This window comes from Akebia trifoliata, chromosome 7, assembly GCF_017979445.1.
Source record: "Akebia trifoliata isolate Shusen 1 chromosome 7, ASM1797944v1, whole genome shotgun sequence".
NCBI lineage: Eukaryota > Viridiplantae > Streptophyta > Magnoliopsida > Ranunculales > Lardizabalaceae > Akebia > Akebia trifoliata.
In genome coordinates, this window is record NC_141381.1 from 25966286 (window position 1) to 25982491 (window position 16206).

A 16206-nucleotide genomic window follows, 5' to 3' on the forward strand; every position below is an offset into this window, starting at 1 on the left:
ACAGAATCATAGATCTACTTATGATTTCCTATCAAGTGAGTTGATAACTCATTCTAGAGTCCGATAAAAAAAAAAATGATGACAACACTCACAACTTTCAAATGTCTTAACCCTTAAGAGTACCACTCCACAAGCCAAAAGGACTCTTAATTATGTTTCATATAAGAGAATTGGTGAAAAATGTTGCTTGACGTTAGTTAATCTGGTTTGGTAAAACAACTTGCTCTCTCTCAGACTAACCATCAATTCAGAAGAAGGAAGTGATGGAAGATCTGGTGCAAAATAAATACACAATGATCCAATCACTTACAATTCACCATAATCGATGCTAGGGTAGTCCCAACACCTTCTTATCAAGATCGGATGGTCTAAAATAGATAGTTTCCTCTGTTCTGTCACTCCAGGTCCAGGGCTCACTTTTTTTGACTAAGGGTAAGATAGTCATTTTACAAGATGCAGAAGAAAAAAGGAAATTCTGTAAAGCTTTGAAAGAATCGATCCGTTGTATATCGAAAGTCGAAACTCTCTCCATTTACCTACCAAAAAGCCACACAGAAAGAAAGAGGAGGAGAAGAAAAATGGCGAGTTCGTCTGTGGATTTGGAGAATGTTCCGTCTGTAGATCTCATGACAGAGCTTCTCCATCGTTTCAAATGCTCCACCAAACCAGACAAACGCCTCATTCTCATCGGTATCTCTCTCTTTGAATCTTCAATTTTAATCGAATGTTAGGTCCTGTATCCGAAATACATACAATAGTGTTCAAATGTAGTGTTTGTGTATGTTTTAATTGAGATTTTACTGGTTGAAGGTTGTTGGATGAGTTCAGAGTTCTCTGTGAAGAATTTTAGGATTTGTGGAGTGATATAGTTGTTTATTATTTGGATATGAATTTTACTTCGAATGCTCACACAGTTTCTGTTTTTTAGTTTATGTGGTTTAGAATTTTTCGTGATTGGGATAGTTGGATCTGGTTCTGAGATGTAGCTAGTGAGATTGGAAAAATACCTGAGCTTTGATTTTAGTGCATCTGGGTCCCTCTTGATTCTTGACTGGCGACCTTATTTTCACGTTAAATTTTGGACCTTTTATATTTTTTTTATTTTTTTAATCGTTTATGTTTCTTATTTCATACCAATCTACATTTTTTTCTTTCTAGGGTTTAAGATTTGATGGATGGTTGTATCTCATGATTACTGGTTAGTAATTAGTATGTGAAAGTGGGTTTTGAAACCAGGTTGTGGTATGAACACACAAACCTTACCAACTTAGCAACTTGGTACCTTCATCCTACTTTAGAGGAATTCTTCCATATATAACTTTTCATAGGTTTTACTTTTGATGACTAACCTGGGATCTAGTTTGTGACCTTACCGAATTGCAAAACCTATTTGCTTAAAGTGCGTTGGGGCCCAAAATTCAAAAGCTAAATGCCTGCTTGGATCACCAATTTTTCCATGATCAATGCTGTGGGTTAATAATTCTAGGCATCAAAATACTTTGTACTTATCAAAAAGAAATAATAATTCCTTGAAGCTGGTTTGAATGGTTTTGGATATTAGTACTGCCTAAAAACATTTCTCATTTAGCTTTTATACCCTTATTCAGTTCTAATTGTACCAATGTTTTTAAACAGTTTTTCGTGAGCTTAGGCATTTCACTAGCCAAATCCATGAAGTTTACATATCAATGATTAAGGTGTAAGCCTCACGAACATGTTTTTTTAAATGATAAATAATTAAATACATCATCATCAAGGCCTTATCCCAAATATTTGTTTCAGATGAGTGAATCATGTTCCTCCATTCCATTGTCTCCAAAGCCTGGTAAATAATTAAATATACAAATATATAAATAGCACAATATCTATTAGAGATGGATGATTAAAGGGGAGGTGCTTTTCTAGAGTATTATGTGATAGATGCTTACTAATCAAACTAAAATGAAAATTTTGTAAGATGGTCGTAACACTAGTTATGCTTTATGTAGCTGAATGTAGGGTAGCCAAGAAGCATCATATTAATAAATTGAGCATAGCAGAGATGAGGGTGTTGAGATGGATGAGTGGAAAGACTAGGAAAGATAAAATTAGAAATGAACGCATTTGGGATAATGTAAGAGTAGTTCCAAAATGCGATAAACAAGAGAAGATTAGAAGAGTTGGTTTGTGCATGTTCAATGAAGGCCGATTAGAGCCATAGTAAGAAGAAATATTTAAGTTGAAGCTCCTAAAAGAGTGAGAGGAAGACCCAAAAGAACTTGGATGGAGTCGGTGAAAGAAAATATGACCTCATTCTCAATAGCAGGAGGCTTGGCTTTGGATAAAGTGGAATGGAAGCACAAGATTTGTTTAGTTGATCCCAAATCTTGGGGACAAGGCTTTGTTTATCTTGTATGTAATGATAATACAAAACCATATAGAAAGAGAAATAAATGCTAGACATCCCCATGGAGTGTATGCCTTAATTATATCTTTCCTTAAAATTTCAAGGCCTTTTCAAATAATTGCAAGCTTTTGAGTGAAAAAGATCTTTGCTTAAAACCTCAAGGTGTACGCCTCCAGCGCTTTTGAAAATATTGAACTGTACCAAGTCATTTATTTATCTATGACTACGTCGCTATGTGTCTCATTTGGAGTAAATGTTAAGTTTCAGTGGGGGATGTAAGTTTTTATGAGCTTAATTATGTAAAAGTTGATAATTGGCAGGTCCTCCTGGGTCAGGGAAAGGCACCCAATCACCCATTATTAAGGACGAATATTGCTTGTGTCACTTGGCCACTGGTGATATGCTGAGAGCTGCTGTTGCTGCTAAAACCCCTCTTGGAATTCAGGCTAAAGAGGCTATGGATAACGTAAATGCCTTTTAGAATGTATTTTTGATTATAAGTACTCTATCATGCTCTGTATTATTTGTCAACTTATTTAAGGTTGAGTCTGTCATCATTTCTCAGGGACAACTTGTTTCCGATGATTTGGTTGTTGGAATAATTGATGAAGCTATGAAGAAGCCTGCATGTCAGAAAGGTTTCATTCTAGATGGGTTCCCAAGGACAGTGGTTCAAGCAGAAAAGGTCTTACCCTATCCTCATGTTATTTATTGAAATATTAAGCTTGTATTTTTAAGTAATGTCAAAATTTCTTCTTAGTGTATTCTTATTGTTTCCTTTTGTGCAGCTTGATGAGATGCTTGCAAAGCAAGGAACTAGAATTGACAAGGTGCTCAACTTTGCTGTTGATGATCTCATCTTGGAAGAGAGAATTACTGGCCGTTGGATCCACCCGTCCAGCGGTCGGACCTACCACACGAAATTTGCACCTCCCAAAGCTCCTGGTGTTGATGATGTAAGAATATGTGATTGCTTTTTTTTTTTTTTTTTTTTGTTCTTTTAGCAATTTATATGAAAAATATGATTGATATTCTGTGAGATTTAGTACTTTAGATACTCCACACAGTGTCAAATAATGGTAAACAAGAATACAGTCCTGGTACTTTTTAAGGTGAAATTTACTATGAAAGTCTTGATTGAGAATGCTATATAAAATTCCATGCTAGTTGAAAATAGCCCCATTAACCAGCTAAACTATGAAATCAGACACTGAGGACGGTGCTTTGAATTATGGCTTCCAAATTCAAGGTGAGCTGGAGGCCTTTCGATTCTTTGAGGCAATAGGGAACATTATTCATAATTGAAAAAAAAAATCTTGTCTTGCGGTAGGTTGTCATTAAGGTTCACTCTCTTCTTTTCTTGCAAACAAAAATCTCGTCTTCAGGAAATGGAATTCCATTTACTAATAATATATATGTGCTTCAAAATGTTCTAAACCGTGTCATTGTTTCCTGTTTGTATATCCCATTATTCTCTTTTGCTACTTTTTGAAGTGTTAATTCTCCCTTTCTTCTTTATGAATTCATTTTCTTTCTTCCTTGTGAAGGTCACTGGAGAGCCTTTGATCCAACGGAAAGACGATACTGCAGCAGTTCTCAAGTCAAGGCTGGAGGCATTCCACAGGCAAACTGAGCCGGTATGCAAATTTTGTTTTCTTTTTAGTTCATTTGGTTTGAATATTTTCTTGGAAAGAATCCGGGGGGATATGTATTATGCCTTTTTTATTTTCTACAGCACATTATTGTTATGCCATCCTATTTTGAACATGTCTTAAGATATTTCGCAACACACCTCATTATGCTACTCAAACAATGATGAAGAACGTATTTCTGAAAAAAGCAACCAAAAAATTGGTCAAATTAGGTGGAACATACTGACGAATGTTGGGAGGCTATTATGCATCTATTCCAGTTTTGGCCCAACTACCGTGATTATTTACATTGTGGGGCTTGCCCCTATGTTACCTAATTCATGGGTTCACTCAGTTCAAATTCAGGTTTGTGGTTTGCCACTTGAGAGCAAATCCGGTTCGATGGGGTAGACAAAGATGAGGGCATTTGAAGGTTGAAGTGATGAATAGGTTAAAATAGATGAAGGTATTTGGTCATTTTTCTTCGGTTCATTAATTAAGACCAAGATCAAGGGGTATTTTACCAATTTAAAATTTTAGGGGATATCTTAATATATTAATAGGTAGAGGGGTGTGAAGAAATTAAGTTAAAATAAAGTAATTTCTTTGGAAAATCGCCTGGATTTACCATGGAATTCTTTAAACACTGTTGGGAAATCTTCTCGTTGGATTTCATGAAAGTCATCAGAGTTGCAAGACAAAAATTGCTTGGATTATAGCCTTAACAACACTTTTGTGGCTTTGATTCCCAAGAAAGTTGGGACGGATAAGATAGGTGACTTTAGACCCATTAGCCTGGTGAGTTCGGTGTACAAAGTTATTTCCAAAGTACTAGCTTCGCGCTTGAAAGTAGTTCTCCTAAAGCTTATCGAAGACAAGCAAGCGGCCTTCATTAGAGGAAGACAAATTCTTGATGGAGTTTTGGTGGCTAATGACTGTCTTGATTCAAAGATTAAGGACAAGAAAGAGGGGATGATTGGGAAAATAGATTTACAAAAGGTTTATGATCATGTTAACTAGGATTTCTTAGAATACATGATGGGGAGAATGGGTTTTGGAGTGAAGTGGATTGGTTGGATCATGAAATGTGTTAAAACGGTGTCTTATTCGATTATTGTCAATGAAAGTCCAGCTGGCTTTTTTAGGAGCTCGAGAGGGTTGAGGTAAGGGGACCTGCTGTCACCATTCTTATTCTTTATAGTTGCAAAAACCTTGGATAGATTGTTTAGAAGAGCAGTTGAGTTAGGAAAGTTTTCGGGGTTTAGGGTGAATGAGGGCCCTTTGATTTCTCACTTACAATTTGCAGACGACAAACTGGTTTTCCTAGATCATTCGAGGTATCAAGTGAGGGTTTTGCGAGTTTTACTGAGTTGCTTTGAGGTCATTTCCGGTTTTCATATCAATTTGCATAAGAGTAAGATGTTTGGGGTAGGCGAGGTGAATGATATTCATTTGATGGCCGCAACCTTGGGATGTGGGCATGATATTTTACCTACATCTTATTTGGGTTTACCGTTGGGAGCACCTTATAATAGTAGAAAAATATGGGATTGAGTGATTGGAGAAAAGGTTGAGCACGTGGAAGACCAATTATCCGTCTAAAGGAGGAAAAGTAACCTTAATAAAAAACACCTTGACGAGTATCCCAGTTTACTTTCTCTCCCTGTTCACGCTTCCTAGGGCTATCGAAATCAGATTGGAAAGGCTTATGAGAAACTTTTTGTGGAAAGACAGGAATGGGAGGAGGAAATATCACCTGGTGAGATGGAAGGTTTATTATAGGCCAAAGAAAAATGGGGGACTGGGGATAAGGGGTTTTAGACTAGCTAATAAAGCGCTTTTAGGGAAATGACTTTGGAGGTTCGGTGAGTAGAAGGGTAGTCTGTGGAAGAGGGTCATTTTGGCAAAGTATGGGGAAAAGAGGCTAAGATGGCATAGTGGTGAGGCTAGAGGCTCATATGGGTGTAGTGTTTGGAAGGGAATTCTTAAAGTGAGCAAGGAGTTCAAGAGAGGGATTCGATTCAAAACAGGGAAGGGTGACAAGATCAAATTCTGGGAGGATATTTGGCGTGGCTCATCGTCTTTGGCAGTCCAATTTTCGTCCTTGTACACCTGTTCTTTAAAGAAGAACTGCTTGATACAGCAGTGTCTGATTCACAACGATTCCAGCTCTACTTGGGATTTGGGGTTCAAGAGGAACTTTAATGATTGTGAGCTAACAGAGGTGACATGTTTCCTTGATCTCCTGCATTCGTTTCATGTCAACGTTAGTGATCAAGATAGACGGGAATGGATGAGGGATAAGGACTTGAGATTCTTGTTAAGTCTTTCTTTAAGTGGCTAACCCCTTTTGTAGAACATTCCCCCTGGGGGTCCATCATTTGGTCAAAGTATATCCTTCCAAAGTCTCCTTTTTTGTTTGGTTGGCCTCCCTCTGGAGGGTTCTTACGATGGATAACTTGATTGTTCGGGGTTGGACCACACCCAACTGTTGTCCCCTTTGCGTGAAGGATGGTGAATCTGTTGATCATATTTTAATTCATTGTTTTTTTTCTCATATTATTTGGTCAAAATTCCTTGGTCTATTCCGTGTTCAATGGGTTTTTCCTCGTTGTTGGTAGAGTGGGCCAATAATGGTTTCAATTCCAGAAAAAGATTCCTTTGGGCTATACTTCCCTCGGCTATTGCTTGAGGGGTGTGGAACGAGAGGAATAACAGGGTGTTCAATAGTAAGATGAGACGCTCTCACGATGGGTTCTTGGAGATCACGAGTTATTTGTACCTTTGGTCAAAACAAAACTTAGAGTTTGTGGGGATTACTTTTGAAGACTTTATTGTTAAATGGAACTCTTTATGTAATCATTAATGTCTTTAGTTTTTCTTTGTCCTGTAGCTCTTTGAGAGGCTTCCTCGGCCTCCTTGTACTTTGATTTTCCTTTTCTCATCAATATATTGCACTTATCAAAAAAAAAAAAAGTAATTTGTTTAGTTCGCTGGGTTTTACGTACTCAAAGCAAATTGTACCTCGAATTGCTTCGGATCGAATCGGTTCGCGGTTTTGTACCCCTTTAAAGAATTGGGTAACACTGGTTTGCCCTATGAATCATTGCCACAATTTTTCAGGAGTTGTACAAGCTCTCCTTAAGGAAAGGAGAAACGATCTCTTCCTTTATGCATAGAGAAGCTGAGGGGGTTAGTTAGAATTATGGCTTTAGATGTGCCTTCAACGACTGGGAATTGGAAAGTTTGGCAAGATTTACAGAATGTGTAGAGGCAGTGCAGATTGATCTTAATATGGGACAGTTGTGGGACTGATCAAAGGATCTGTTCTCTCTTTATACTTGTTGGAAGCCCAAGTTGTGGATCACGACATCCCTTGTGCTACGGTTTGGAGGACTAATATCCCATCTAAGATATTGGTGTTTACACTTGGGAGATTGCCAACCATCAATTTATTGTGAAGGAAGGGATTTTACTTAACAAACTTTTGTAGTCTCTGCAAATCAGGTGGGGAGTCAGTAAATCATTTGCTCCTGCATTGTTGTTACGCGTATAAGGTTTGGAGCCATTACGTTAATTTGTTTGGGGTAATAGGTTGCTTGCCATATTTGGTGAAGACATTGATGGAAAGTTGGATTGAGTGGGGCAAGCATTTGACCAAGGTAAAATCAATGCTTTGGGATTTTGCCCCCTGTGCTTTGTGCTGGCTTATTTGGAAGGAAAGGAATAAGCGGATGTTCAAAAATAAAGCTACGGGGGAGCATGAGCTAGTCCTAGAGGTGTTAGCTTTGTTATTTTTTGGGTGCAAGTGGTTTAAGGAATTTAGGGGTATTTTCTTTGAAGATTTCATTTTAGATGGGAGAAGGTGTGTAATATTAGTATAGGGTAATCTTATTCTTGTTTGGGCCTGTTTTGGTCCTTTTTGGGCGTTTGGTCGCCTTTTGATAGGTTTGTATTGCTTTCTCTTGGGCAGTCTTCTCAACCTCCGTTTTTTTAATGAAATTATCTTTACCTATCAAAAAAAAAAGGTTCAAGATCAGTTTTAAAGAAACAGTGCCATCACCTATACCTGCCTAAAATTGACAATGAAGGTAAAGTGTGGAACAATCCTACTCCATTTGTTTCTCTAGAAGAAAAAAAGTTGCTAGAGACTTCACCCAAATTATTATGCCTGATGAGGAATGTGAGGAAATGAAACTTAGACTCTCCACAAATAAAGCCGTTTATCACTTAAGTCTAAAATTCAAGGGCTGTCATTGTCTCCTGAAATTGTTTTGTTAGGATTCAAATAACAATACTTATCCAAAAAAAAAAAAAAACAATATTCAAGTAACAATCAAGCTACTTTGATAATACCAGATGAGTACCTTACTATGACTTTATTGGTGTCTAGAGAATGTCTATAATTGGAGTTCATGTTGGATCCTACCCTTCTGACCTTTTAGTTATGTTCTATAATACATTGGAAGCCTTTCTTGTTTTTCTTTTATCAACATATCTAACCAAATGTTCTTTACAATTGAACTGCAGGTCGTTGATTACTATGCCAAGAAGAATATTGTTGCAAATCTTCCTGCAGAGAAACCCCCAAAAGAGGTCACCACTGAGGTTCAGAAGGTGCTTTCTTCATAAAGATTGAGCACCACATAGTTAAACTTGAAAAGTAGAAAACTTTTGAAACCTCACTGGGTTTTTTACTCATATGCAATCCGATACATTGTCGGATTGGCTGATCCATTGTTGTCTTTTGTCGCATTTTCATTTTAGCACATGAGATGTTTAACTTAACTTCCAAAATAAAATTTTACAAAATGAGAGAATTTTGTTGTAGAATTTGAATATGGTAATCCATTCAGCCTCTCCATGGTGAGCTTCCTAGCAAAATTACTTTTTTTTTTTTTATAACTATTGAAAAAGGATGGCTTCTGCGCTTTTATATGAGAAAACTTGATTTATGTTTACAGAGGCACTTTTCTCAGGGAATGCTGAGTACTTCAAAGAGAATTATAAGTTTCACTTGGATTACAAATTATCAGTCAATTTTAGAAAGCTGTTTGAGATTTGTGAGAAGGTGCTAACACCTGCTCCTCTACTTTATATGCCCGATAATCTGAGCTTGTTGATTCAGTCTTTGGATGTGTGGAAGGTTGAAAAGAATCTGAGTTTTACCAGATAAAACACCCCAAGAGTGCTTAACTTGAGCAAGAAATATCCAATAAGGGGGGGAATGGGCCAAATGTTGTATCATTTCTTGGTTTCATAACCTCCAACCATCCAATCCACCATAAAACAATACCCTCTTTTTTTTTATTTTTCTAAAGATTTACCTGGCGGACCTAGCTGTTGCATTTTTATTAAAAAACTCCCTTGGAGTTTGTCTACTCCAAGGGAACCTCGCTTTATTAAGCTTGTTACCCAGCAAACATTGGAGAGCAGAGTGGGGTCCAAGTCATAAAATTCAAATTGATATGTTTTTATTTTATTTTATTATTATTATTATTATTATTATTATTATGACATCCAACTGGGGGGACTGGATGAGTCAGGGCCGGAATCAAGGCATGTGGGATCCTCCCTTGGGCATGTGCAACACCCGCACATCACACACAAACACACACACACAGTAGGTAAGTGAGTGTACGCCCTCATGGGTGGCCTCGAGGGAATATTGTTCATATTGGGTATCGAACACAACCTACAAACTCTCACCACTTATTTGGATTTGAAATTGCCAGTGCGCCACCAGGTTGAAGTGACTAATTTATTACTCAACATACCTTGGCATGGATTGCAACCACATCAATTTGTGTCATCCAAAAACATGATCCAAAAACATGATCTGATGTCACAGGGTTATAAAGGAATAAATTTCAAGAATTAAAAAAAAAAAAATGGAAAAAGAAAAAAAAAGAAGAAGTTAATTTTCATTGTTAAATTTTAGTTTTAAATTTGGGAGTTCAATATCTGGATTTTCTACACCATCGATCAAGTTTAAAAAGGATTTTTTTTTAATTTTTTTTTTCTTTTTCATCTTAAAATTTCCATGAAATCTAAAAGATTGTGTCGTTGAATTGCCAATTTGATAATCCATGAGAGTCCAATAGCCCTTAGTAAGATTTTAAATCTTATTAAGCAAGTCATGCTAGTCTGATTCATAAAGTAAACTTCGTACAATGACAAACTTGATAAATTAAAGGAGTTCTTGTAATAAAATTGCAACAGATAGGTCTGCTTGTTAAATCTGTCTTGTTTTTTATCCTCCCATACCATAAACCCATGATCATTATTAGTAGAGTGGTGCAGAGTAACATTGAAATGTGTATCGTGGGGGACATTTTAGATGTGTGTCAAAACCATTGATGTTTTTTATCGAGATACATGTCGTATCTCGACGATATACATTATTTAGGGTAATTTCACAACTTAAATAGTAGAATGTATAATTGACACATTAGAAGCGTACTTTTAAGTTTTGTCAAATTACTTTATTACAATCAATCCTATTCATCCCCTTTTTTTACTTTCTTTTCTTTCCTAACTAATTTGCTTTTTTTTTTCTTCTTTTTTTTCCTAATTTTTCAAAATGTTATAAAAAAGTGAAGTTATTAAGACGGTAAATTTAATAGCAAAACGTTTTAGTTGTCAATTGTACTAATATATTTGTCAATATAACTAATAGATTTGTCTACAACTCATTTTATATTTGTCGACTATTCTTTATAAAGTTATCAACATATCTAAGCCTTTTCTACATTCCAGAGATCCCGAAGAGGTGCTGTTTGATTAAACGTTCCATCCATAGGAATGAGACGCAAAACTTTCATACACCAATCGTGTGCAGGCCGTAACAAGGCTTGTTTCAGGGAATTAGGAATCGCAAAGATCCTAACTTTTCCGGCACCTTCCTACCCTCCGGGGTCCGGTTGGATACTCCAGCATGGCGTTATCATCTCTATTCATATAACATTAGATGTTTGTCAACATTACTTTTATATTTGTTAACATAACTCTTGTTAAAAAATTAGACAAGAATATAATTACCAACGAGGTGTTCATTAACCCTAATCGAAATTGGAAGGATTTTGCAACGAATTAGATAAAAATATGTTAAAAAATTATAATTTTGCAAGGAATTGGACAAAAAATATACCTAAATCAGTCCCTCCATTAAATTTTTTTATAAAATTAAAAGAAAATGAACAACAAGAATTAGGGCTTCAACAAAAAGGGATTGTCAACTTTAAATGTACATTGTAAATGACGAATTTTATCAATGTAATTAGATAAACTTGTCAATTGTTTGTTAAGAATTTCCAACTTAAATATGAAATTAGATAAAAATATAATTATCAATGAAGTGTTCATTCAAGTCCTAATTGAAATTGGAATGATTTTACAATGAATTAGATAAAAAAAATTTTAAATCTGATTTTGCAAGGAATTGGACAAAAAAATATACCTAAATCAATCCCTCCATCAATTTTTTTTTCATAAAATTTAGAAGAAGATGAACAACAAGAATTAGGACTCCAACTAAAAGGATAAAAAGACATACATTTGTTTCTTCATGCTTTCGATCAGGGGCAAAGTCAAGATTTTGCCAATGAGGGGGCAATTAAGAGTAGAAATTTTTTTGTGAGGACAACTAAGAGTGAAAAAAAAAAAAACAAAAAAAAAGTTGTGGGGGCAATTAAAAGTAGAATCTTTTTTTTTTTTTTTTTTTTTTTTTGGGGGGGGGGGGGGGGGCAATAGTGACATTTTTTTATCCACTGCTAAAATCTGTCGCAATAGCTCACTAATCCATCGACTTTGAAAATTCTTGTGGGGCAAGTGCCTCACAACCCCCATTGTAAATCCACCATTGATTTCGATTAGGATTTGAACATCTCGTCAATTTATTTCAAACAATGAGGATGGTTATGTAAAAAAAGATGTAACAATTCAATTTTTTTACTTCTTTATGTTGACATATAAACTCATTTTGAAGGAATTGAAATTACACCGTTAGATATAATCGGTTAAGTTAGTAACTAATCATTGGATATTTTTCTTATTTGATTTTTTTGAATTTAAATGATAATGTGTATTTCAAAGAATCTCAATTGTTTTAAATGAAAAAAATATATATGTCAAATCCATTATAATTATTTGGATAAAAGTGAAGTTGATTTAACCATTGTCAATTACTTTGTGATAACAATCTTGTAATTATCAATCATAATGAAGGTATTTTGACCCTAAAATAACAAAATGGGAATTGTATAAATACATGTAACGTACAGTTGGAATTACAACAAATACTTATAATTATTTGAGAGTTTAACTTATTATCTTTTATTATTCAAAAAACCCTTATAGTGTCAACAAAAAAATACCTAAGCAAATGGTGAAGACAATGTGATATAGAATAAAAAGAGAGATTTGGGGTAAATTTTAGTGCAAAAAAAGTAAGTCACGTAATGGATTCCATTATTTGAGATAAAATGTGAGCTCATAAGAAAAATGGAATAATCATATATGAATACCAATGGATTGATTTTGGTTCGATTCCTAAGGAACTTAGAACCATAATCATTATATTTAGTTTGGTTTTGATTCTTGTTGATTCCAAATTCGGATTCAAAATAAATTGAACAGGAACCATCAAAAATCCCGGATAGCCATTGATTCTGGTTCTCAAGAATCAAATGAGACAAAAAGTATTTCAAATCATTATAAAAAAAATTTCTTTAAAAAATTAATATATTATCAACAAAATTATATTAAAGATACAAATTAATGATTTTATTTTTCAAAATAAAAAAATTATCTTAATTAAAAGTAATAAATTTTTAGAATGGAACTCATTTTAAGTTCCAATCGGTAAATTATATGAAAAATTAAAGAATTTTATTTAACATGCATTTATTTTGAAAAAAAAACCCTTAAATCATCTATACTATGAAAAGAAATGACAAAATAAATCGGTGTTAGGTACCTGCAGGTATTCATTGGATAGAACTTAACAGTTCCAGTTCCTATCGGTTCGATTCCATTTTAGATCCTACTCTAATAAGTTCCAATAAAAAGGGAATCTAGGTTTTTGATTTCGATTTCTATTCGACTAAATGGGTACCCATTGACACCCTTATAATCATATAAGCATAGTGAAATTATAAAATTTCAATTTTATTCAAAATTCTCTTTAAGAATTTAAATTATTAATTAAAATCAAAATTTATCATTGAATCGACAAAAAGATAAATCTAATCTATCACTTTGAAGGATAAACCTAATATCATTAATTTCGAATGAGGATATTGTTAAAATTTTCAATATTTAAGTAATGTTTTATAGAAGTCATGATAATATGATGCTTCCCTCTGAAACACACCCCCATCATAGAACTGTAGATCATTTTCTCAGGATACACAAGAAAGTATATTATGATTATTTGTATCCTAATGCAAATGATCTACGATTTTGTGATGGGGATGTGTGTCAAAGGGGAACGTCATATTAGCACGACTCTTTATAAAATTATCCTAAATCACATAATTATATGAACGATGTAAAAGAGTCTGAGCCAGCTTGCGCGCACTAAATAATCTCTCCGCTCTGAACAGGACTTACATAATAAGATTTTTAACCATGCGGTCCGTGGCTACAAATATTAGTAATCGGTGGGAGTCGAACTGGAGATCACAGTGGGAGCAAAGCAGTTGTCCCCAAAGTGCTACCTCTCAACTACCCATCGGACAGTTAGATATGTAAAATATCTAAAATACCCTCGCTAGAGCATTCAATGCCCACCAAAACAAGCTTTGTCCAGGAACATAGTATGTATGAAGGCCTTTTAGGTCATTTCACCAATGTGATACGGTTTATCACTCATCATGACCGGGTATCCTTGAAAGACGAACCGAGTCTAGAAGCCAGAAAGGTGTTTGTGGAGACCTCCACGTGTGAGAAGACAATGGTAAGAGCGAAGAGGCCGACACGTATGGGATGCACAAATTCGCTGTTTTCTAAACGAAAAACATTTTATGTTGGACCAATAATTGCATGACGTTAGTACCAACTACGATGGAATAAAAAAACTCTCTTGTAAGTGGCCCCACTAATATCATGTCTTTTTTTATAGTTCTACTTAGATTGGATCATTTTGATTTTGATAAGAGTCGTGATGGGGTGACATTAGATTTATTGACATTTTTTACATTTCTTAGATCGAGATGCGCACATAATCGTAGATGTTGTTTTCTTGCAATACGAGTAAATACACCTACGATTATCTCCACACCTCCACGACTGAAATGTAAAAATTGCAGTAAATCCAATGTCACCCCCTAACATTAGTGTTTTAATAAATATAGAACATGTCACTTGTAATTATTAAGTTATCATAGAAGTGGATCCCAAACCCTAAAAGACAACTTTTAATTGAATAATTCTGAAGTAACCTCAAGATTGTACCTCATATCTCACTTTCTTGACGTGGAAGTGTGTAGGAATCATAGATACTTTCATCAAGATACGATGAAAAATCATGTATGGTTCCTACGCACTTCACATTGAGAAAGTGAGATATGAGGTACACTCTTGAGATCATTTCAACACGACTCTTTTTAATTTTTACTAGAGCTTCCTAGTGCCTACATGCATTCTTTATTAAATTATCCATAAAAGAGGAAAGTTAATAAAGTTGGAGGGATATTTTTGAGACAGAGAATAAAAAGAAAAGTAATACATTAAGTTGAAAGGGTATTCATGTAAGAGTCAAGCAAATACACTAACTTAATAAGATTTCAAATTTTACTAAGAATTTTTTAGACCATATGGATCACTACATTGGCAATCCAACACCACAACCCTTTAAAATTCATGGAAAAACTTAGATTCAAAAAATAAAATAAATACAATTATAAAATAAAAAAATTGGGCTTGATCCAAAGGTTTTGAAGATGGACGGCAACCCAACTCTAAAATTAAAAAAAATTAAAAATTTAATAGTGAAGAATAATATTTTATTTTAAAGTTCTTAAAATTTTGTTCTCTATAAAATCTTATGGCGTTGGATCATCGTTTTAGATGCCACAAGGTGAAGCAATCAAGAAACTTTCCTTACTAACTTAGTGAGGAAAGTGATTTTCTTCTTGTAAATTATGAAGGAGGGATGGAAGGGAAAAAATAACAAAATTGTAGAGATATTCTTGGAGAGAGAATAAAAAAGACAATAAAATCATCATCGAGATATGTGACAAGAGTGCATCCCGGTCCCTCTTTGTTTGGAGGATAATGAAGGACAATCATCATGTTTTATTATACAAATCATATAAAATAAATTTGTAACTATTAAGTATTAGACTCTGAAGCATTATAGCAATGTGTACCACGCTACATTGTATCATTTGGACTAGATTTGAGTGATGATTTAGATTACGATAGATTACTATCTAGATTTGGATTGATCCTTTCTTAATCTTTTAATGTTTTCTATTTAAAACTCTATTAGGGTTTTATAATCATCAAGAGAAATAAATCAGTTTCCAATCTTCTTTCTGGGATTACAATCATTGATATTTAATCAATCTCTCTAAGATCAAGGCATCCTTCGGTGGATGATGACGTTGTCGTTGTCCATCCGACCTCATTGTTAATCCCTAGTAGGCATTTCATTGAATAGATTAGATACACATCATCACTTTCTTGATTTTATTCTGGCATTTATTTAGAAATGATATTTTTTTGGTCTTGAGTAAATTTATTTTTATACCTCGCCAAAAAATGACCTTCTTGTAGAATGAGCATTTTCCAAGTAAATGACTTTCTTATAAAATATTTTCTTCGAAAAAGATATTTTAACATTATAATTTAGAATAAAAAATAAAAAATAAAAAATTGGATGTGGTTAAGGATATTGTTATATTTTTACTGTAACGGTATTAATATTTACAAATCCTTTTATCAATATTTTAATTACAGATAAACCCCTTTGATACCTGGGCTCAAGAAAGTTTAACTAATTCCTCGATGAACTACACACACATCTCTCTCTCTCTCACTCACAGTTGTTGTTATCAACCAGTTTTGATTGATCAATCATTGAATATATATGTTTGTATATAATCTTTTACAGGTGACTCGAATATGGTGGGCCACCTTTAAGGTTCTCCATCAAATGTTAGGTTGAGTGTAATTTTAAAACAA

General features: G+C 34.4%; 1 protein-coding gene across 1 annotated transcript; it reads left to right on the top strand.

The window, feature by feature from the left end:
- The first annotated feature begins 485 nt into the window (after positions 1–485).
- On the top strand, positions 486–8901 carry LOC147398592 (adenylate kinase 4-like). Its single transcript, XM_086447840.1, has 6 exons — positions 486–690; positions 2707–2852; positions 2952–3071; positions 3175–3342; positions 3934–4023; positions 8548–8901. The coding sequence occupies exons 1-6, from the start codon at positions 579–581 to the stop codon at positions 8647–8649; spliced, it is 738 nt and encodes a 245-aa protein (XP_086303966.1). The 5' UTR covers positions 486–578; the 3' UTR covers positions 8650–8901.
- Positions 8902–16206: the final 7305 nt, after the last annotated feature.